Source organism: Eptatretus burgeri, chromosome 16 (assembly GCF_056783735.1).
Source record: "Eptatretus burgeri isolate ZD-2024b chromosome 16, Ebu_testis_v1, whole genome shotgun sequence".
Lineage (NCBI taxonomy): Eukaryota > Metazoa > Chordata > Myxini > Myxiniformes > Myxinidae > Eptatretus > Eptatretus burgeri.
Window position 1 is genome coordinate 5,574,005 of NC_140976.1, and position 23,846 is coordinate 5,597,850.

A 23,846-nucleotide genomic window follows, 5' to 3' on the forward strand; every position below is an offset into this window, starting at 1 on the left:
TCCTGAAGGATTTGGCTCCATTCTTTGTTCCCTCTCTACTTACAAGTCTCCCAGTCCCTGCTGCTGAAAAGCATCCACATAACATGGTGCTGCCACCATCGTGCTTCACAGTAGGGATGGTGTTAAATGGGTGATGAGCTGTGCTCGGTTTCTGCCTGACGTAGCACTTTTCATTCAGGCCAAAAAGTTCAATTTTCATTTCATCAGACCACAGAATCTTTTGCCTCATGCTCTCAGAATCTTTATGCAAACTCCAGGCGTGCAGTCACGTGCCTTTTTCTCAGGAGTGGCTTCCGTCTGGCCACTTTCCCATAAAGCCTCAAATTGTGAAGTGCTGCAGAGACTGCTGTCCTTCTGACAAGTTCTCTCATCTCAGCCAAAGAACTCTGTAGTTCGGTCAGAGTGGTCATTGGGTTCTTGGTCACCTCTCTGATGAAGGTCCTTCTTGCCCGGTTGCTCAGTTTGGTCGGACGGCCAGCTCTCGGAAGAGTCTGGGTAGTTCCATATTATTTCTATTCCCTAATGATGGAGCTCACTGTACTCTTGGGAACTTTCAACACTCCAGAAATTGTTTTATACCCTCTGTGCCTCCTCACAATTCTATCTCGGAGTTCTACGGACAGTTCCTTTGACTTCATGATGGAGTTTCTGCTCCGACATGTACTGTCAAATGTGGAACCTTATATAGAAAGGTGTGTTTCTTTCTAAATCATGTCCAATCAATTTATTTTGCCACATGTGGACTCCAATCAAGTTGTCGAGACATCTCAAGGATGACTAAAGGAAATTGGATGTGCATGAGCTCAATTTGGAGTGTCAGAACAAAGGGGTTGAATACTTATTCACTCAAGACATTTCAGGTTTTCATTTTCAATTGATTTGTAAAAATTTCTAAAAACATGTTTTCACTGTCATTGTGGTGTATTTTGTGTGGATCGGTGACAAAATTTTTTAATTTAATCCATTTTAAATTCAAGCTGGAACACAACAAAATGTGACAATAGTCAAGGGGTGTGAATACTTTCCGAAGGCATACAAACGTGACTTTAAAAAAAAAAATTTTTAAATCAAAATCACCCCAAACAAGGCATAAAGCCACTCTTGGTAAGGGGCTATATTACACCGAGATCAGTAAACCTGAAAGAAAAGTGTGGTGCATAGTGGAGGTTAGCGGTAAGGAGCAAGATCCTGAATGGAAATGAGAGAAGAGATGAGGAGGTGGTGAGCTGCAACCTTGAGGCAGTGGAGGGAGGAACACATAGGAAGGATGACTCCACAAACAAGAAAAGAGAGGGACAAAGGGATGCAGGTGAGTGAGATGCCGGGGTTTTGAAAGGTTGATGGATGAATGTAGTCGCCCTCATAGAGTATGGGAGGGTTGACGGCTGAAGGGGGAGGGGGAGGTGGGGGTAAGACCGGAAAACAGATGATATAAGATTGAAAGACCGCCGTTCAGTCTATGGTTATAAAGTGGTCAGAGATCCTGCACCATAGCTCCTAAAGGGTCAGGCCAATCATTCTCACAAAGTGTCCCAAAAGTGTACGCAGGTGTGCCACCCTATGATAGCGAACAACACCCAAATGTTCTTCAAACAAATGCTTTATGCATTTGAGTATGAAAGGGAATGCAAAGTACTTTCTCCATTTCAAGATCGAATGTGGATCTTTGCAGACGGGATGACTCATTTGGCTGTGCACTGTCAACGGTGTGTAATGGCTTATTTGGAAAGATCCACAACCACCCTGATCTTCGTGAGGGTTCCATCACGACAGTGCAGCATGTTTGGGGCGCTCTCTCCTGGCCAAGGATAGGGAAGCTCGCTCATTGAACCGACCTCGGTGTTTTGATCCAAGACTACGAGCCACCACTAGGGGTCACTCTCTGATTGAGGCAAGATTCATAAAATTGCTCCCAATTATTACCCCGCGCACGCGAAGAGAAAAGTGAGGTTCAGCAATTGGTTTACTGCTGTCTGTCTGTCCCCAAACGTCAATTTATGATCGAGAAACAACAACTTAAATTTAATGTTATATTTTGAACATGAAACGGAAAAAGAACCTGCAGTTTAGCAGTACTTTAGCTCTGAATTTATCTGATTTGCACATGTCCGGAGAGGAATGATATTTTTTTTTTTTTTACACTGTCTGCCTGGCAGTCAAACAAAATTGAAAATCATTCCAGAAAGGAAACTTACTTCTTAGCGATACAAACAAGCACGTACAACTAATGTGACGTGTTAAATAAGGTGGTGTAAAAGACACTGCATCAACCGCGGTAAACTTCCAGAATTTCTTTTTCTACAACCTTTGCACTGATTATTTTATTTCAATTGAATTAGAAACTTGAACATCGTCGAACACAGATCGCCTTTTTGGCAATTTCAAAACCTTTTCGTTTAGCAGTACTTGGACAAAGTATTACAGAGTTTTACATCATCACGACCAATCAAATTTGCTGCTCATAGACCCCGCTCATGTTTTTATTTCTCAAGACAGCATGGGTTCATGTGTTCTAATGAACTTTCTCATTATTCATGCAATTTCATTCATATGTTCTCATGCACACCCATCGTTGGCTCTCTCAACATGGCAAGTGAACACTTCATGTGAATCAGAGTGGAACAAACTCTTTATTGTGTATATATATATATATATATATATATATATATATATATATATATATTGGATGGAACATATTCATGGCAATCAGTGCAGATGAACTGGAGTATCTTGTAAAGGAAATAATAATTAAAAAAACAATTACATTGACACATGGCGAGAAGGAGCCATTCCGGTGGTTGCATCACCGCATCTGCGTCCCACTCGAGTGTGACAAAAGCAATCCAGTTCTGCAGAACACGATATATTTTGGCGTATCGAGCATGGACGGGTCGGAGATTTGTAAACGTGTCTGTCCCACCAATCAGGGGAAATGCAAAGAAACTTCGGAGACAAAATCGTTCTCATCTGTTGTCCTAAAGTACTGGATGGACACTGCTGTACTCGCTCGGTGTTGTGCAAAGTGGCCCGAAGGTGTCCCCAGAGCGCCGATTTTCCGAGTACGTGCAGTGATGGTGAATATAAACCCACAGGTAAGCGCGTCCATGCTTTGGTGTGCTATAACTAAGCTCACAGGTAAACCTGTCAGTGCTTCGGTGTGATGTCAAGAAGCTCCAAACAGATTCCGCGAGGTGAGAAATTCCCCTTAACGAAATGTTCCGCTCAGGTTCGAACAAAATTTGATCAATTGGGCGTTTCCCTTTTTCTACCTGTTGTGAGGGCCTTGCTTTTTGATGGATTTTCGTTGAGTAGTTTGTTCACGGTGCTTACAACACAGTGATCCAACATTTGATGAAAAAAAAAACATAAAACCTTCCCAAGGAGGACACAGGATATCAAATTGGCAACACACGTGCAGCACAATGGCCTGCCATTGTCAATGACCCTCTCAGATTTGTCCAGTGGAAAGTACAGACACTTGGACGGGAAGGCCAAACTTCGTAACAACAGGGACACAAGTGGTACTCATGAGGCGTTCATCTAAAACGCCAAGAATCTTTGATGTGATGTATTGTCGAACTATCAAATTAAGCAACAGGTTACTGGTTTGACGTGAAGAGTGGCTTTCCTGAGCCAGTACGTTTTTTTTGCCCAGTACGTACATGAAGAAAATGCTGATGTCTTTGCGCAAATGAACGTGAAAAGTGAAGTCCTCCCAAGGCCATGACGTTTGAGATGGACAATATCATTAACTGTTTGCTCATCAGACAACTGCATCACTTGTACCGACTCGTTTGTGGGTTTGAAAATCCCTTTGAATGCCCAGTATGTTCATCTGTCTGCATCACCAAGGATTGTCGGGAGTTCGTGGAGATTGTCCTCAAATGGAGGGACAGACAGCTTGTCCCAAACCCATCTAGATCCTTGAACATTTTGCGAAACGTCCACAGGGGGCAGTCGCACAAAGTCTTTGGAAATGAAGTTCGTTTCCTGGCATTGTGACGTCGAATAATGGCTTTCTTGCTCTTCATTTGAAATTCCATCCTCGAGATGATGACATGGGTTCACTTACAGTAACAGTTATTTGTGGAGAGAACGTTTGGACAGGTAATGGGGTGCAAATTGCAGCATTGTTCCATCAATATATTAATTGAATCGATTGATTTTTATTTTTCATTTTTCAAGCCTCTCATCTCCAGCTTCCATGACTGTTAATGAGAAGGAAAAAAAATCGCGTATGAATGAGTGGTGATGACATCATACGTGGCCAAAGCTGAAAATAGACTTAAACGGTGATCTGCGGTCACAGTCGTGGTTTATTATTTATTTCTAAAGGAAACGGCATCGATAACAAACTTCTGAGAATCGATTATGGTTTTAGGCTGAAACGCACCTTGTTTTGATTGGCTGCTTGTTGACAATGGAAGCACCGATTGTGACGTCATATGCGAGCACGTGAAATAACAATGGTGATATCAGTTTTCTTTGGTATGGGACAATCTGACCAATGTAAAATGAAGTTTATTCGGTTCATTCATGACATCATAGTCTCCATTACACCCTCTTGGTTTACTTACATGCCTATACTCAAATATTATGGGTTGGGATTGTATTCGCAATTTATTTTTTTTTAAATAAATCTGGATTTCAGCACATGGCTTACATTTTCTTTTCCAATAATATTTTTCAAAAATGTTTTAAGAGCATTGGTAGGTAATCACATACGGTAGGTTTACCTGTTTACAAGCCTTACAATCCCCACTTTGTGTTGTTGTTCACACCTTGTCTCCAGGCTGTACGACATCATTCATATTCTTGAATTCCCCTCCAATCATTCGTCGAACATTGAGACTGTGTCCTTGTCATATTTTGGTCTGGTACGATGCATTTTGTTCCACCAATGATGTATAGATTTGTAGTGAAACGCATCGTGATACCAACGCCTGATCGCTTGTAGTGGTGAAACTGAAAGGTCACTCTGCCTACCTGTGCTTACCATACCACCTTCGCGCCATCCGGTGAACCTGTAACGTTTCACCAAGTGCAACTAGACACTTTCTTTTTTTGTCTTTTGTTCTCAACGTCGGAAAAAAACCCATAACTTAGATGTGTCTGAAAAAAGATTACGCAAAGGAGCAGAACTCTCCCAGCTGCCCCATAACAAGTCATTGGCAAAGGAATACATGCACACACATATGCATGGACACATACACAGGTCACACACACACACACACACACACACACACACACACACACACACACACACACACACTAAACGCACAGCGTTTTCCAACAACATAGATTGTTCCGATATCACAAAACACCTTCACATGTTTAAAAATAAGTAAAGTCCATCACAATATCAATCCGTGCCGTCGCTGTTTAAACGCTCGAGCCAGTTTTCCGCCCTCGTTAGATGTGCTCAATGCTGAATCCCTGGAAAGGTTCAGCACGATCTGCCATCTACTGCAATCCAGTGCAAGACCGACACGATGACCAATCTCGGTGGTTTGTGATTGTGATCCAAGAAGTGTATGACTCGACCAGGAAGGAAGGGTCTCGCATTGGTAGTTTGATCAGTAAGGGTCTAGCACTATCTCCTCGGGCCTGGGATGAAAACTTGTTGACAGTTCGTGCTTTGGTTGAGTTCAAACACTTTGGAAATGTTCCTGTGAGCTCTTAAATTAAAAAAAAACCAAGTCAAACAAAGAAGATAAGTATCAAAAAAGGTTCAAACAAACTCGGCATCAGGAATATTACTCACTTTTAACACAATGTCCTCCCACCTCAAATGCTTTGGTTGTTCTGTTTTCAGTCCCGAGAATTTCATGTGAAGGAGGATGGTTTGTGACGAGTCCATCTTGGATTCCCATGTTCCAGTTGCGGAAAACTAATCCCGCCATGATGTCGTAACTTCTCATCGCACAATCCGTTGGCTCTTGGGCTATATACTCCTGGTGATAACTCTTGCAAACCACTTAGCCATTTGCTCCTCTCTTTTTCAGTGGTGGTCCTTTTCCGTGGTGGTCCTGTGGGGATTCGTTTCTGGTGTGGATGAAGTGGTGGTGATTGTGAACGACAAGCTTGTGAAGAGTACGATGATCGATGGACAAGCTAATTGTCTTTGTACCGGTAATAACTGTGATCAAGTTGATCTTTTTATGAATACTGACTACGTCAGTGAAGTACTATCATGCCGCAGAGGTATCCGTACACTGTATCGGCCCAAAAGGACACATCTGGAGAGAGATCGTTTATCTTTGCAGATGGATAGGGAACCCGTATTAACAGTCGCCAGACATGAATTCAAACGCACGTGGAACCGCATACGGTATCATGGACAGTTGACCTGATTGGTTCCCCTTACGTGGTTTGGACACTCAATTGGGACAAATGCCAATCTTTCCTGTTGATGAAACAAGTCCTTTTGTAAGAATAAGTGTAACCGGTTTCCACCATTAAACAGAATATACAGAAAAAGTTGTCAATGGTGGGGAGGTGTAAACATCTCACAGATTCCAGCATCCATGATGAAGGCCGTGGTATAGAACCTAAAACATGGAGGTGTAAACCAAGAGCCATCAGTAATAAGTCCCAACGTTGCTCACCACATGGCTTGGGGAACGTGCAGTATTCTGACCAGGATATGCCACAACGGGTGGCTGTTGTCCACCCCAGAACTGTCCTGACGCGGAAGTGAATAGGCTGCCACCTCTGGAAGACATTGTCGCGATGACTTCAGGAACCATCCCCACAAACCCTCCCTTTACACCAGACCCGGTTAAGACTTGCCCGTAGGGCATCTCGACCTGGTACTTGAGCGCCGCTGCAGCGTCTGGAGGATGAGGTTGCATGGCTTGCGCGATTCCATGGAAGTCGAACTTGTACGCATAACGCTTCCCATGAACCTTGGTCATGATGTTCTTGTCGTAGTAGTAACGGAGGGCCCGGCTGAGCTTATCGTAGTTCATGTTCGGTTTGCTCTTTCGCTCTCCCCAACGCCTTGCCACTTCGTCCGGGTCGGTCATTTTGAACTCTCCATTTGTTCCCTCCCAGGTGATGCAAGACGCATTACCGCTATCCGACAACAGCTCCAGCAAGAACTGCCACAGTTGAATTTGTCCACTTCCTGCAGCCACAACAGAAAGCGTTATTGAATTGTCCAAGCTTTGAGCCAAAATCCAGATAAGATTTTGAACCAAACTCAAGGCTTCGTCCTCATCAAATATTTCATCCAAACACACAGGTGCATCTGATCTCACCTTTCACCTGACTCTATGGATGCCCATTCAAACTGATTGTCTAATTTCCAAACGTCTCCTCTAATTGGCTTTCATTTACGGCTATTGTCCATCACACTCGTTCAGTTGTTCTCCTCCCTCCAACAATCATTACACATCATTCCACTTCACGGGCAGGCAGCTTCCTTACCGGGGTTAGCCAGACGGCTGCTCGTTGGACCAAGTACTTGGTATGGGTCTGGAAATGTGACGCAGTCAACGTAGACAGATGGACAGACATGCAAACAGTAAGCTCAGTAGTTAGTATCATGTGCAGTCAGATTGTCAAAATCAATATCGTTATCTAGCATGTTTGTGTTGTCGTCATCATGAATATTTCCGTTTCAGGTCACATGACCAGTCACTGAGTCACTTGACTTTTAGTACCAAAGCATTTTTAAGTCAACAACCCAGAAAGGAAGCAAGTAGATGGACAGTTTGATCAGTAATGCAGATAAATGGCAAGGATATTATTTTTCGGACAAATCCACAGATAGAGACAATGACATCAACTTACCTGGCTGCATCCTGTGAGTCTCTTCAATGTCTTGCCCAGGTGAGCAGTTCTCACCACCTATGGGTGCAGAGCATACAAAGCAATGAAATAATTTTGAAGTGACACTTTGAAGGAAGAGAACGAATAATCAAACGTGTGGCCGAGTCTGTCGTCCATCCCAAATTATTATCTTACCTTGTTTTGTTCCGTTTTGTGCTGACGGTTCGCTGTAACCTGGCACAGGAGGGTAAGCCAAACTGCCTGCAAGACACGGGTAGCCATCGTCTGTGGAGGACTTTACAAGGCAAGGATGAACTACTTCACTCGATCTCACTTCTCGCCCGTGGTGATCACAACGAGTTTGACGATTCATTTTACACTGCCCTGCTGCCCATTTCCTTCCCTACCCAATTTATCCCACAATTACCCTCTCTGAGGTAGTTCAAGTGTGCAAACAGGATGCTTGTGTTGTAGGACGACGTCAGTTGTTCCATCCCCTCTTTCCCAAGGCGCAACAGTTGAGGCCCAGCTATTCCGCGAAACGTGCTGGGCTGTAGGCCCGGGAGAGAGAACTCCCTCATGGCCCAGCCAAGCCATTGGCTTACGTGCTCGCAGGTCCACAAGGCTGGATCTAAAGGTAATGGGATGGAATTAGGTCAAATACCAGATTAATACTGCGGGAAAGCCCAAAGGACTTCTTGCTAATTTGTTTCTCATGAAACAGCCTCTGTTGTCGGTTGAAATTCAGTATAGGCCTGACACATTTCCTGATATTGCTTGTTACTTTGGGAATACATTTGCAGGTGTTTGTACACGTCATACGTCACATTTAAATAAATAAAAAATTCTGTTTTTCAATTACCTGCTGGTACAATAACCCTCTTCTCATTGGTGGTCATATTTGGCGGTGGTGAAGAACTTTTATCATCAGGAAAGGTGTAGGCCTCGGATGCGACAGGATCTGCAACGGTGGCCATATTGTTTCCTTTATGTGCAATGCGATCATTTGGAGACACTCTGTGGGCAAGAATGCGGTGTGGACAATCAGGTAAAGTTTGGATTGTTTTCGCTTACCTTCACAGTCGACTGGACAATCAACCTCGACGAGAAGGCTTCGGTTGTGCTTTTAGGGATACTTGTAACCTAGACCTTGGTGTCATAAGCACATCTATCTCGTGATGGTAGGAATGAGCTGTGAGCTGTAGGAATGCTATGAAATCGTAACTTCAAGATATATTTTGTGGAATTAATAACGAGAGCAAATCTCAATCGCGACACGCCAGGGATTCGGCGATTTCAAGCGGTTCTGGCCAAAAAAAACTATTTTCTACTGCTTTTTTTTTCTTTTCTTGATGGTGCCAGCTTCGGTACTTCGGTACGTACCAGTACGGTTCTCTATCCTGCAACTTTGAGGCTCGTCATCAGTTTTAACCCTCAACAAAAAAAAACTGCACCTCCGACGTGAGAGGTCATGTGTTAATGTTGTCGTAATTCTCATACATGGTAGGTCACATGTTGTTGTTGTGATTCTCAGACATGACAGGTCATATGTTATTGTTGTTGTGATCCTCAGCCGTGGGAAGTAATTTTTTTTATGTTCTTGCGACTCTTCGACGCTGCTGGTCATTTGTTGATGTTGGTAGACAAGGTAACTGTTCTGTAATTGGTCAATTTGTTCTACATAGTACACTGGAAATCCTGTTAGAGGCCATCCATTTATTAGGTATATAGGGCAAAGTATTTGACCACCTTCCTCCACCTTTCCCCAAAGTGTTCCAAGCATGACCCTTCCATTTCCTCTTCACCTTTAAAAAAAAAAAAAAAAATCCCCTTCACCCTCACCTGCCCTCCCTTTTTCTCTTCTATCTTTCACCCTTCCCTTCCTTCACTGAATTTTTTTATTTTCTCAAGTACACCCACCAGTCTGTACACAATAAATGGATGGCCTCTTGACAACTGGATCTTATGCGTCGAGAACGTTGGGGGTAGTTAGCCTTTGTTTTTTCCTCCAGAGGTCGATGGAATGCGCGGATAAACTGTTCTGAAACTTCTCTCATCCAACTAATGTCACGACGTGAGAACTGTTGATGAAACTGGGAATTCTAAGACTTGTTTAAAAGTGAACCATCGTTGATCAAGTGTTCACATTTGAAAATGGCCAGATAATAGGCCATAAACATCATTCGACAGCATGTATGAATGGTGGGAGTTTCCTTTGCCCCTTTAATGGGGGAAAGTTAGTTCCACCAGAGTTTTAAGATGAAGAGCTTCAGTGCGAGTGAGCAACTGAACCTTTGTTAACCTGGGACGGGTTTAAACACTTGATCGGTAGTTAGCCTCTCGACTCTCATTGATCATGGCGAACGCCGCTGCGTGCGAAAATTAATTTGCAACTTGAGGGTTCATAGAACACATTACCCCACGCAGTCTTGAGAAACAGGGACACGGGCGGGGTCTGTGAGCGGAAAATTTGATTGGTCGTGAGGACGTAAAATGCGGTAATATTTTGTCCAAGTACTGCTGAACGGAAGGTTTTTGAAAATGCCAAAAAGGCGATTTGTGTTGTGCAGTGTTCAAGTAGATAAGTAAATGGAAATAAAATTGAGATTTTAAAGGTTGTAGAAAAAACAATTCTGACGGTTTACCGCTGTTGATGCAGCGTCTTACACACCGCCTTCTTTAACACGTTACATTAGTTCTTCACGCCTGTTGTTTGTGTTCTTTAAGACGTCCCCCAAAAAATACTAAATTTCCTATTTGGAATGATTTAAAATTTTGTTTGACTGCCGGACAGGCAGACAGAGTAAAAAAATGTTATCTCACTCCTCTCTGCGCACCTGCGATCGAGACAAATTCAGACAAAGTGCTTCTGAACGACAGTATCGTTTTCTGATTCATGTTCCGATTTGTTGTTGAACTCAAGTTGTTCCTCAATCATAAACTGACGTTTGTCTCTCTGCCCGTGTGTCCACAATGTGAACCAACTGCTTAACCCCGCCTTTTGGCTTCGCGTGCCGGAGTAACAATCAAATTACACCGGACCCGTCGCTGGATCATCAAAATACTTTGAACAACACAATTTGTGTGAACAATAGATGACACTCTCATCAAATGGGAAATCAAGGAAATGATAAATGTCAGGTGCAAAAAGAGATTTTGCCACCTTTTGCTAAATCTGCACCTCGGACATTGTTTTCCACATAATTTGCGCTTATTCGGGATAAGCAAAGAGTTTGGCAAAACTTTTGTCTGACAAAGGAAAAGCTAAGTTACAATTACTATCAATGTATGGAGGTCTTTCCATTCCTTGGACCTCTTCGGGACACCTGACTGTCGTGAGAAGGAAACGTTATTCAACAGAATTGTCTCCTTTCTTCTGTGTTTTCTGCAGTGACTCAGGGTTTCTTTCCTTCACACGGTGGTCGAGTGTGTACTCCATAAAGATTTGAGATCCCATTTTCGGTGGCCCATTTTGGGTGATGAAAAAGACCTTTTGATGCCATGTGATGATGTTACATTCTCGGTCTACTCCACAGCTCAACGTTGGTACATTTTTATTCAATGGCACACATTTATTCAACTTCATATTCTGTTATAATTAAATATCGCTCGTTAACAGGTGAATGCTATTTATTGCTGGATGGTGGCATTAGTCTTGTTCCTACAGAGAGATTGGTCGACGATGTTCTTTGACGTTAAAGACCTTGCCATCATGCCCCCTTGACATGTATGCAATTGAATGGTCATCATGTGGTCTCTGTGCCCTTAATCCGTGATGGCTTGTCACAACCCAGACAGCCGCACCCTCACCTTGCCGCAGCCCCGTTAAACTGATCAAACTCCCTCTTCACTTCCACCGGAGGAGGTCGTCCACCCGCCTCTCCCACCCAGGCCTCAGATGGCAGGCTTTGCGGTGGCCTATTTCCCATCGAGAACTCGGATGCTGGAACGGAGTCGGCCATGTCGGCGGCCGGAGGCTGGAGGGCGGTTGTGGAAACGTCAAACAAAGGCGCAGGTCCACGTGCCGCACCCTCGCCTTCCTGTAGGCAAGGAGGCAGGAAAGGCAGCACACAATAGCTTATAGGGGGAGAGGGAGATAGCAAGAAAGCTGTTCAACTTTTTCACTTCCTACCATTCTTCCACAACACAAACACATGTATATATCTGTTACACATACACGAGCTTAAACGTTTGCTTCTCAATTTCTTTCACCAACTGGATGATTCCTTGAACCTTTTCATCCAGAGCTGCATCACATTTGCTTGAAGTTTTTAAAAAAAAAAAAACATTTTACTAGTCCAATGCCAACTCGAGATAAAGATTACAGAATGAAAATGGCGGGAGAGGTGGAGGGTCGGAGGGGAGAGGAAGGGCTTGAGTGAGAAAGGTCCAGCATATTGAAGTCAAAATTTGGGCCACGGCTCCCAGCTGCAGTTCCTTATACAATCGCAGCTCCAATGGGGGCGGGTGTTCAGGCATGATAAGAAATACTAGAATCCAACTTTGTTGCTGAGGTTTGAAGTAAAACCTCAGTGGTGAGAGGCAGGGAAGGCAGAGGAGATGGCTTGTTTTTCAGTTATACAAGTAAATAATACCGATACCAGTTAAAAAGAAGGAACAAATACAATAATTGTAATTGAGAAATAATAACTTCCTCTTTGCATGACCATTCGGGTGTTGTCTTCATTCATACGTCTTTATCCCACGGTGGATACCCAAGGAGTCGGGCGATGGTGGTGCGGAGGGCACACTTGACTGTGTTGGGGTACCTTCGGATGTTCCTGTTTAACCATTTCTCGCTTAGTTATCATCTCCAGCTGTGTGCTCTTGACGTTACTCGATCTCATCAGGATAGTTCAATAAAGTGTGAATGAGGACTTTTCCCCCAATTAGAGGAGAGCGTTTCAGCATGTCCCAGTACTGCGATGAGAAAATAAATTGAGAATAAGGAATTGCAGTTTACAGTTCCATCGGAGGTGTTGAGCAACGGAAGACCATGAAGCGAAATGTGAAATGAATTGCGGCGGTACCTTGATGGAAGATCTTTTTGGGTCATAAATATCATAAGTCGACAAAGTGTCGTGCTAACCTTTGAGCCGTTCAACGGCGGTACTCAATTTCACGATTTCCATCCCACCGTGAACTGCCATCTTGGTGCCGTTTGCACACAAAATAACACTGTAAGTCACGCTGTCCTTCAAAAAGGGGGCGTTCAGGTAACTGAACTTACCTGTGCATCTCATTGTGGTACATTTCTAACAATACGCAACAGCGCTTTGTGCTTTGGACAGATCCATAATTTCTGTCCATGTTTGCTTTTCTTCCTTCGGTTCTCCAATGTTAACACCACTCGAGTGAATTTGCTTGTCGGGCATAAAACAAACCAACTCTGGGATAAACTAGCAAGGAAACATGCAGCAGAAGCAAACAGAAGGAAAGAAATGGAAATTATAAAGGATAACTAACTAAATAATAGATACAGAACGAGGCATAAAATCGATCAAATGTCCCTCAAATGCTCTTTCGCGTGCGGAAGCATCTGCAACAAACGATAACACATCTTTCACTTCCTTCTGCTTGCTTTCTCTACAACTCTACTGAGTCCCCTCCCTACCCAGCCCTGCTCTCAACCCCCACCCGTGACCAGACACACGCACACGCACACGCACACACACACACACACACACACACACACACACACACACACACACACACGGAAATCACACACAAGGAACAACAACGTAAGAGGAGGCCATTAGGCCCATCAAGGCCTGGAATTCATGCCAGCACTCATATATTCCAACTTGCCTGTCCCGGAGTTCAACTTCCTTTTCAATCGAACTTCTCTCCAGACTCGCACGACCCCTCGTCCATTACCGACAGTTTAACTCGATTCCTCGAGTGTTTACACCACCGGTTCCTACCTTCCAGGATTGTTTTCCCCAAAGTAATTTTAAAGCTTCAACACTTCCAAGCACTGACTTGAGTAACTACACCCGACGAACTGTAAACCTGGTACATTTGTTGCCATCTGTTGAGTCCGACAACTCGATGCAAAATCTGACCATAAACTCGACTTGGGCGGAAAAAAAATGGGAAACTTAGTTCTGAGTTGTTCTTTAAAAATCCCCAAAATGTTAAACTTGTTGCTGAGCAACAATTGGAATAATATGAAACAAAAGCAAAAGTAGTCAAGACTGCGTGCAAAGAACCGCATACAGAATAGGGGTATCTGACTCTCCTACTATCGATCTACAAATAAAAGTGAGCCGATGCACAGACAAAAACAGGACATGATGCCCTGCCTTGCCAACAATAATTATAATGCTAAGTAAAAATAGAAAACTCTTTTGTCCGTAGTAAAAGAGGTCATGTGACTTCAAGTAACCAACTGTACCCATAAGTTGTTTGTGGCTCTCGTTCAACAGTCGTGGGAAAGCAGTTGAAGCATCTCAGTGATGTCATAAGAGACATGATAATGGGTATCTGTGCAAATGCCTTGTCCTTCAACGTACTGGCCATCAAGATAGTGTGTTGGATGACCTGAGAACAGTCAGTGGAACAACCTCTCCAAGACTGTCTGTTGTGTGATCCAATAACAGTATAATGTTTGCAGGAACCGCCTCCAGGAAGAACAACAGTTGCAGCAGCAGATCATGACGGATCGAGTCAACGGATGTGTTGCAGGTCCTGAAATGGTACGGTGGCTACATTTTCACCATCACACAAGACACACCGATTTTCAATCGAGCATTTAAAAAATATGTAGTCAAGACTCATGGAAGAGCTAGAACATGAAACGGATCAGGACGCAACATAACAAAAGGAACAGCAGAAAGAGATGGGGGAGATGCCAACAACAGGACCGAGGGACAAAATAAATGAAGGACAAGGGATGTGAGGGTAAGGATGAGGGGTAGGGGAGAATGCATGGGGTGAACAAGATGGATGCAGAAACAAAATTTGGGGGAAGGTTGGTGGTGGTTTAACGGGTGAAGAAAAGATCATGGTTTTGGATAGAGGATGACCTCAGAGGGTGGTGAACAGCTTTCTTGAAGACCAGGAGGGAAGAATGAGATTGAAGAGAATATAGAAGTTGGTTCCACAGACTGGAAGAGAGGAAGAAATGAGTGGAGGTGAGCAGTGATTCTGGATTTTGGGAGTTTCATGAGAAGAGGTTTGGTGGTGGACCATGTGCGCCATGAAGAAACCTCGTGGGGGAAAGACCAAAGGGTGCAAGACGAGAAAGGAGGCGGAAGAAGACAAAGACCACCAACCTGTCCACAATGGCAAAGTGAGAGGCTCATAGACTCAGCTCAGCATCAAGCTGAGCATGGTGTGAGGCAGGGGCACCAGCCCACAGGGAAGAGCAGCACTCCATGAAACTGCGGATGAAAGCTTTGTGGATGGATTGGAGTTGAGGTGTGCCAGGGAAGGATTCCACACGACAAGGATGCCCAGTGACTTTCGAGGCCAACTTTGAAATGTGGTTTGCCTAAGATTATGGCTGATAGTGAGACCCAAAAGTTTGTGACTGAACTTCTTTGAGAGGGTTGTTAAGAAAGGAGATGGGAGGGCTTGCCGTATGGTCCTTTCGGAGAGAGAGATTTGGACGAAACTTGATGGAGATGTTGGGTGTGTCACAAGGACAAATTGTTTCGATTTCGGTTAAGATCAAGATCTGGAAACCAGAATTTTTAAAGCGATTCTTCACCAATGAGATATTGGGTCAGAACAATATGTGGCACAATATCTCAAAAGGTTATGGATGGATTCTGACAAAACTTGATGGGTGAGTTGAGTCGGTGACAAGAACATGCTGATTAGATTTTGGTTAAGCTCCGGATGCTGATCCGGCCTATCAGTGGGATAGAAAACAAACTCTTCAGCCTGGAGGAGGTATGCACTCCGCCGAGTGTTGTTCCAGTTTATGTAATGTAGTGATGTTGGCTGACTTCCAAGCAGATGGAATAGTACTTATGGCAAATGCTATGGTGAAAAGGGCAGAAAGATGAAGTGCAAAAACAGCAGAGCAGGTTTACCGGACACATGAACCGATGCCGTCTGGGTCCAGTGGCAGAATCAGTCAGAGGTGGCCAGAAACTTCTCCACCTTCTCAGGTGCAAAAGACACAGGGTCCGGGAGTAGATGTGTATGATAGTGAAGCATGGGCATCGAGAGCGAGGGGTTGTGGACGCAATATTTGGAAGAGAACACAGAATTGAGGCATTCGGCGTTCTCATGGGTGGAGTTGACTGTGGTGCCATTTGAAGAGGGAGATGAGATGGAGGGGGGAGCATTCTCTGGAGATAGACAAAACAAGGTGCCACCAGGTTTTAGAGGAGGAGGACAAGTTTGAATGCTCAATATTGAGGTTGGACAGATGTTGTTTTCTAACTCTCCTGAGAGTAGACACACACTTGTTGTAGGCTGTGTGGAATGATCTGAGGTTGCCTTTGGTTATATTTGCCTTCCAGGAGGAGAATGGAAGTTGCTTTAAGGCAACTGCCTCACAACATGATTCAGTGACAAAATCATAGTGTACAAAAGTGTACCATAGGTTTGTGGATGGGCATGATAACTGAAGATAAGATAGGATGGATCTGTGTATAAGAGGAGCAGGTTTCTGTGGAAGAATTCTCAGGCTGAACTAATATCAGGAGCGGTGGAAGAAGGAGACCAGTCCTGAAGAAAGATGGCTGCTTGCCAGTTTGCCTGGGTAAACTGCCTGTCGTCGGCCCTGAGACTGTTCTCTGAGAATGGCTAGAGAGATGTTGACGTTCACAAGCACATGATCGGAGGAACCAATTGGAGTAGAGAAAGAGCACGAGGAATTGGTGTAGAAGTTAGTCATAACCAAATCCAGAAGGGAGGATTTGGCATTGACAGAAATCCAGGTGGGAAAGTCAGTAACTACGAATTATGAACTTCAGAAAGAAGTCACCTGTGCGAAAAACTTATCAACGCGAACAATCGGAAAACAAAGGAGTATGTGACCTTCCATCAGGCGCATCTTGTGCAGGTTTGGAGAATATAAAGTGGCATCACACATCTTCCCAAACCAATGAATCCCATGATCTCAATCCCTTGGAACATCTGTCAGATCTCTGGAAATGATGTACTTGAGCTCATCAACAGCTATCTTCCATGCTGTACAAACTATGTAAAGTGATCATGGATTATTGCTTAGGGTATCTTGGACCACGAAATGCTGAACCTTCAATTCAGGCTGAGGGTTGTTCTGAATACTACAAAGGATCTTCCATGGTTTTATGCCAAGAAGTATAGAAATCAAAGAATTGGAAGAATGGCACAACGTGCAAAAGTGAAAGTGAAATCGATGGAACTCTCCATTATGGCAGCTCACTCACTATCCATCCGTCCATTGGGACCATACTCTGTGCCGAACGTTGGTGCTGCCTAAGCAGTCTCCTTGGCTATTGGACACAATCCTGGACGGGTCGACACTCCGACACAGGATACCAGCAAGCTGGCACTCATTTTGCCGATGTCAGAAGGATGCCAAGCAGAGTCAACCCCACCTGGTATTAATTGAACAGCTGAGTGGGGCTTAAACTCAGGATCCTCAGACTCTAGGATCCCAAGCCCACCACCCTAACCATTAAGCCAACACCAGGCATACAATGAGTTGGATCGGTGACAAGAGCAAGCCGATTAGAGTTTAGTTCAGGTCCGAATCCAGATCCAACCTATCAGTGGGATACAAAACATAAACCAATCAGCTTGGCGGAGGTATGCACTCTACCGAATAACTGTTTTAGTATTTTTTTCTGTTTTCACTGACTTTTCCCGTTCTGTCCACCTGTACAAGTTTGCTGTCTGCATTTCGTCTGCCGGTTGGCTGTCCCGTCTTTGGGTGCCGCTCGCAGGCCGACTTCCATCGCTTCTCATCATACTGTCTGTGCCCCTTGTCCACATTTTCTTCTCTGCTCCATTATCAGTGCATTTATCTGTGACTCTCTTATTCCATGGATTTTGGCCTCTTTTCAAGAAAAAAAAATAATGATGTTTTCAAAAATTAAAAAACATGCAACGATGACTCAGCTATGAATGGCTTGTGCTTTTGAGTATTCCTTGCACATTCCCATTGTAATATTAACTCTGGAAAGGCAGAATCTATCATTCCTTCATTCTTCGAGTCCTATTTTCATTGGAGGAGAGTTTCCGATTCCAGAAACAACACCACAGTACTCACCCTTCGTCAGTGAGCGAACTGCCCTACATATATGCTTCAGTCTTCAGAGATGCGAAATACTTCACATTGCTCAAAGCTTTGGACTGCATCTTGTCACCAAATTCCAGATGATTCACGGCGTCTCCAGCACATAGCAGTGAGCTGTACTTGAAGACATTGTTTACAAAGGCATTTTCACAAAGAGCCGAATGGCTGCCAGCAAGAAACTTGGCATATGGTAGAGTTTGTCCAGATGTTGTCTGCTTTGAAGCCAGGTTAGACGTGTGGTCTATTCTAAGGTTGTTTTTTTTTTTTTTAATCTCCACTTTTTGATATCAGTGGAAGGGCTCGCACTTGTATTACTCGAATATTGTTCTTTTGTCGCATCCACAATGGATGGCCAGATTTTTGCTCCGAACAAGCCGAGGTGAGGCATCGCAAAGACGGGTATTTTTGCCAAGATCTGGTCCAGAACAATAAGATCTCACCTTTGAAACAACATTGTGAGAACGTCGCCTTTATATCCTGAATTCAAAGAGGTCTTTGGGAACGAGATCTCAAGAACCAAGAGCCGCAAATCACGTTGTACACGGATTCTTCATCCGGATCGTCATTGAGAGAACCACAATGGTGTTCGAGGGTAAGAGCTCTGTTAGGAGGATGAGGAGAACACACCGTCGTTAGCAAAACGTTGTTTGTGTGGCCAAAGGAGACGGGCCATCGAGACGTGGAACAGGACTTTTGATGCGATTGACTGAACGCTAGGCAAGCAGAGCTGGGATGTCAGAACATGTCAGCAACGAGGGAAATAACCGGAAACAATGCCAGTAGATCGGAATCATTTTGTTGCTCAGTCAGCAAGCGAAAAATGTTCAAAGCTGAGTAACACAAATAATCGTGCTGAATATTTATATTTATAGTCACAGTAGCAGTGACCGACATCAGGGAATGGGGTAGTTTTGAGACTTGGTCGTTTATTGTACAGTCTGGCAAACAATGACGTTTAGAGAATGCGACACTTTTGGCCTAATTGTCTGTATCAACATTTCATCGACTCCACCGAGGCATAAGTGACACCCTTTGATTATTTGGTGCCACTTCTCAACGACGGCTGAGTAACTGTCAAAAAATCGTTAATTTTGGATGAGCCATGAAACAATAACACGACGCATCTCAAACATGCTCAATGGGATTAATATCGAGGCACCATGATGACCAGGATAGATGTGATGTGCTCCTCAAGCCAGTTCAGTGGCACGTACGGACGTTGAAGTTGTCATCCTGTAAACACCAAACCACAATGTAGATACACGAGCACCGTGGAAGTCTATACCTGGGAAGTTATGATCCCAAAAGATGCACCATGGGCGTCAACCAGCCGACATGGGTTCAGAGGGTTCCAAGCCATGCCTGCTGAAAATTCCCCAGACCATTACTCCTACTCCGGCGGTCTGAACCGCTGCCATCGGTTAATTCTCTCCCGATTGTTTAGTTTTCCAGCCGTACATGAACCCGTCGGTGCATCGAAAATGGTGTGAAAATGGCATTTGCCTGTTCGAGACCAGTCTGTGTTCACATTGATAACGTTGGTAAATGCATTCAGTCTGTTTGTAGTGGAATTATGGCATTTACTGAGGGTACCGGATATTCCATGACATTGTTCTTGTGAACATGTTCTGATCGCATCCCATGGCTTCCCACGATGTGCCCTGTGCTTCGGAAATTGGTCTCACTCAGGCTCTTCTTGAGCTCACACTTCGACTCACTTTTGCATCTATTTGTCCATTTTTGTTTTTGCTTTGAGTTGCAAATTGATCCCAGACACTCGCATGATAAAAAAAAAAAACCTTGCATCAGCTGGGTATATCCACTCCCTTGAAAGATAGCTAATCCTGGTTATAAACTCATCCGATGAAATGAATGACATTGACACTGAACTTCTCATATACACCTGAAGAGTGACTTGCAACACCACATAATGGCTTCACTCAGCTCAGAGGATCAAAACGACGAACTATACAGAATGTCAAACGAGAGAAACATCAGAAACTAGAACGACAACCTTCGACATCCCGACGTTGCCGGATAGACCTCTGCCCACATTACGACATCATTATAATACTTGTAACAAGTTCGAATTAAATTTAAAACATACATTCCACATGTCTACAAGGTCATAACTGTGACGTTTCACGTCGACTGATGAAGTGGTTCAAGAGAAACATCTCATAAGAATTTCATTCAAACCAATATGGCTGCTCGATCATGTGACCTATTAGTTATTCGTGAACACCCTGGTATCCCCAAGGATTGGGGGAAATGTAACTGAAGTTTCCCCTCGATCTGTGAAGCCGTTACTCGAGAAGAGGATTATAAAATGTTTATTCTTCCAAAAATCATAGCTGCCAAACCATGTGACCTCTGACTGATGTCCTCATAGATAGGTGAGCATACCTGTAAAAAGTTTCTTTCAACTCACTTATGCATCTATTTCTGTAGAAGTCCAAAGTTTTCCCGTTTTTCCAACATGGCTGCCATCCCACTTGACTTTTAACATCGTAATTATCATTTAAAAAAAATTCTGCATGAGTAGACGCATCTACGATGCAAATTTCATGTCAATCGGACAAACGGTTGTAGAGTAAACAGCGAAAATTATCAGTGACGGACTACGTACGGATGGACGGACGGACAACCTGAAAACATAACGCCACCGGCGACTTCGTCATCAAAGATAAAGAAAAGAACTTGTACCAGTTATAATATTGGTTGAGGAATAATATACAAGAGCACTAGATTTTAATGAATGAACAGGAGCCGTTTCATCAAATCAATGAATTGGAAGAGGTTATGGGATGGCGACATGCACCGGAGACCACAACACAACAACGACAGAACATTGACGTCATTCATGCTTTTGTTACTTTCCTACAAGTGGAAGTTTCCAGTTTAATCAAGAATGTGATGAACAGGAGGATCTAGTGTAGACAATTCTACAAACAGGGGGATCTAGGTGAGACAGCTCCACAAACAGGAGGATCCAGGATAGACAGTTCTACAAACAGGGGCATCTAGTGTAGACAGTGCTACAAAAAGGAGGATCCATGATAGACAGTTCTACAAACAGGGGGATCTAGGTGAGACAGCTCCACAAACAGGAGGATCCAGGATAGACTGTTCTACAAACAGGAGCATCTAGTGTAGACAGTGCTACAAAAAGGAGGATCCAGGATAGACAGTTCTACAAACAGGAGGATCCAGGATAGACTGTTCTACAAACAGGAGCATCTAGTGTAGACAGTGCTACAAAAAGGAGGATCCAGGATAGACTGTTCTACAAACAGGGGGATCTAGGTGAGACAGCTCCACAAACAGGAGGATCCAGGATAGACTGTTCTACAAACAGGAGCATCTAGTGTAGACAGTGCTACAAAAAGGAGGATCCAGGATAGACTGTTCTACAAACAGGGGGATCTAGGTGAGACAGCTCCACAAACAAGAGGATCCAGGATAGACTTCTACAAACAGGAGCATCTAGTGCAGACAGTGCTACAAACAGGAGGATCCAGGATAGACTGTTCTACAAACAGGAGGATCTAGTGTAGACAGTTCTACAAACAGGAGGATCCAGGATAGACAGTTCTACAAACAGGAGGATCTAGTGTAGACAGTTCTACAAACAGGAGGATCCAGGATAGACAGCTCTATAAACAGGAGGATCTAGTTTATAAAGTTTTACCAGTAGAAGGATCTAGTTTATGAAGTTTGACCAGTAGAAGGATCTCGTTTATGAAGTTTGACCATCTAGAATGATCTAGTTTATGAAGTTTTGCCAGTGTAAGGATCTAGTTTATGAAGTTTTGCCAGTGTAAGGATCTAGTTTATGAAGTTTGACCAGAAGAAGGCTCTAGTTTATGAAGTTTGACCAGTAGATGGATCTAGTTGATGAAGTTTTACCAGTGTAAGGATCTAGTTTATAAAGTTTTACCAGTAGAAGGATCTAGTTTATGAAGGTTTACCAGTAGAAGGATCTAGTTTATGAAGTTTGACCAGTAGAAGGATCTCGCTTATGAAGTTTGACCATCTAGAATGATCTAGTTTATGAAGTTTTGCCAGTGTAAGGATCTAGTTTATGAAGTTTTGCCAGTGTAAGGATCGAGTTTATGAAGTTTTGCCAGTGTAAGGATCTAGTTTATAAAGTTTTACCAGTAGAAGGATCTAGTTTATGAAGTTTTCCCAGTGGAAGGATCTAGTTTATGAAGTTTTTCCAGTGTAAGGATCGAGTTTATGAAGTTTTGCCAGTGTAAGGATCTAGTTTATAAAGTTTTACCAGTAGAAGGATCTAGTTTATGAAGTTTTCCCAGTGGAAGGATCTAGTTTATGAAGTTTGACCAGTGGAAGGATCTAGTTTATGAAGCTTTACCAGTGGAAGGATCTAGTTTATTAAGTTTTACCAGAAGAAGGATGGAGTTTATTAAGTTTTACCAGTGTAAGGATCTAGTTTATAAAGTTTTACCAGTAGAAGGATCTAGTTTATGAAGTTTTCCCAGTGGAAGGATCTAGTTTATGAAGTTTTTTCCAGTGTAAGGATCGAGTTTATGAAGTTTTGCCAGTGTAAGGATCTAGTTTATAAAGTTTTACCAGTAGAAGGATCTAGTTTATGAAGTTTTCCCAGTGGAAGGATCTAGTTTATGAAGTTTGACCAGTGGAAGGATCTAGTTTATGAAGCTTTACCAGTGGAAGGATCTAGTTTATTAAGTTTTACCAGAAGAAGGATGGAGTTTATTAAGTTTTACCAGTGTAAGGATCTAGTTTATAAAGTTTTACCAGTAGAAGGATCTAGTTTATGAAGTTTTCCCAGTAGAAGGGTCTCGTTTATGAAGTTTTACCAGTGGAAGGATCTAGTTTATGAAGTTTGACCAGTGGAAGGATCTAGTTTATGAAGTTTTACCAGTAGAAGATCTAGTTTATGAAGTTTTACCAGTAGAAGGATCTAGTTTATGAAGTTTTACCAGAAGAAGGATGGGGTTTATTAAGTTTTACCAGTGGAAGGATCTCGTTTATGAAGTTTTACCAGTAGAAGGATCTAGTTTATGAAGTTTTACCAGTAGAAGGATCTAGTTTATGAAGTTTTACCAGTAGAAGGATCTAGTTTATGAAGTTTGACCAGTGGTAGGATCTAGTTTATGAAGCTTTACGTGTAGAAGGATCAAGTGTATGAAGTTTTATCAGTGGAAGGATCTAGTTTATGAAGTTTGACCAGTGGTAGGATCTAGTTTATGAAGCTTTACTAGTAGAAGGATCAAGTGTATGAAGTTTTCCCAGTGGAAGGATCTAGTTTATGAAGTTTGACCAGTGGTAGGATCTAGTTTATGAAGCTTTACATGTTGAAGGATCAAGTGTATGAAGTTTTATCAGTGGAACTATCTAGTTTATGAAGTTTGACCAGTGGTAGGATCTAGTTTATGAAGCTTTACATGTTGAAAGATCAAGTGTATGAAGTTTTATCAGTGGAAGGATCTAGTTTATGAAGCTTTACTTGTAGAAGGATCAAATGTATGAAGTTTTACCTGTGGAAGGATCTAGATTATGAAGCTTTATCAGTAGAAGGATCTAGTTTATGAAGTTTGACCAGTGGTAGGATCTAGTTTATGAAGTTTGACCAGTTGTAGGATCTAGTTTATGAAGCTTTACATGTTGAAGGATCTAGTTTATGAAGTTTGACCAGTGGTAGGATCTAGTTTATGAAGCTTTACATGTAGAAGGATCAAGTGTATGAAGTTTTCCCAGTAGAAGGATCTAGTTTATGAAGTTTTACCAGTAGAAGGACGTAGTTTATTAAGTTTTACCAGAAGAAGGATCTAGTTTATGAAGT

General features: G+C 43.1%; 1 protein-coding gene across 4 annotated transcripts in view; it reads right to left on the bottom strand.

Moving 5' to 3' along the window:
- Positions 1 to 4,501: 4,501 nt before the first annotated feature.
- Positions 4,502 to 23,846, bottom strand: part of LOC147010381 (Friend leukemia integration 1 transcription factor-like) — a 24,911-nt gene continuing 5,566 nt past the window's right edge. For 3 of the 4 annotated variants that reach the window (XM_085859700.1, XM_085859697.1, XM_085859698.1), the window contains 7 exons: positions 11,587 to 11,816; positions 8,639 to 8,793; positions 8,204 to 8,407; positions 7,972 to 8,037; positions 7,798 to 7,854; positions 7,432 to 7,479; positions 4,502 to 7,129 (listed from right to left, as the gene is read on the bottom strand). In XM_085859700.1, coding sequence (XP_085715826.1) covers positions 6,582 to 7,129; positions 7,432 to 7,479; positions 7,798 to 7,854; positions 7,972 to 8,037; positions 8,204 to 8,407; positions 8,639 to 8,793; positions 11,587 to 11,738 — 1,230 coding nt within the window. In that variant the 5' untranslated portion in view covers positions 11,739 to 11,816 and the 3' untranslated portion in view covers positions 4,502 to 6,581. Of the gene's footprint in view, positions 7,130 to 7,431; positions 7,480 to 7,797; positions 7,855 to 7,971; positions 8,038 to 8,203; positions 8,408 to 8,638; positions 8,794 to 11,586; positions 11,817 to 11,953; positions 13,352 to 23,846 lie in introns of those variants that run through there. The other variant, XM_085859699.1, reaches the window with a different exon arrangement.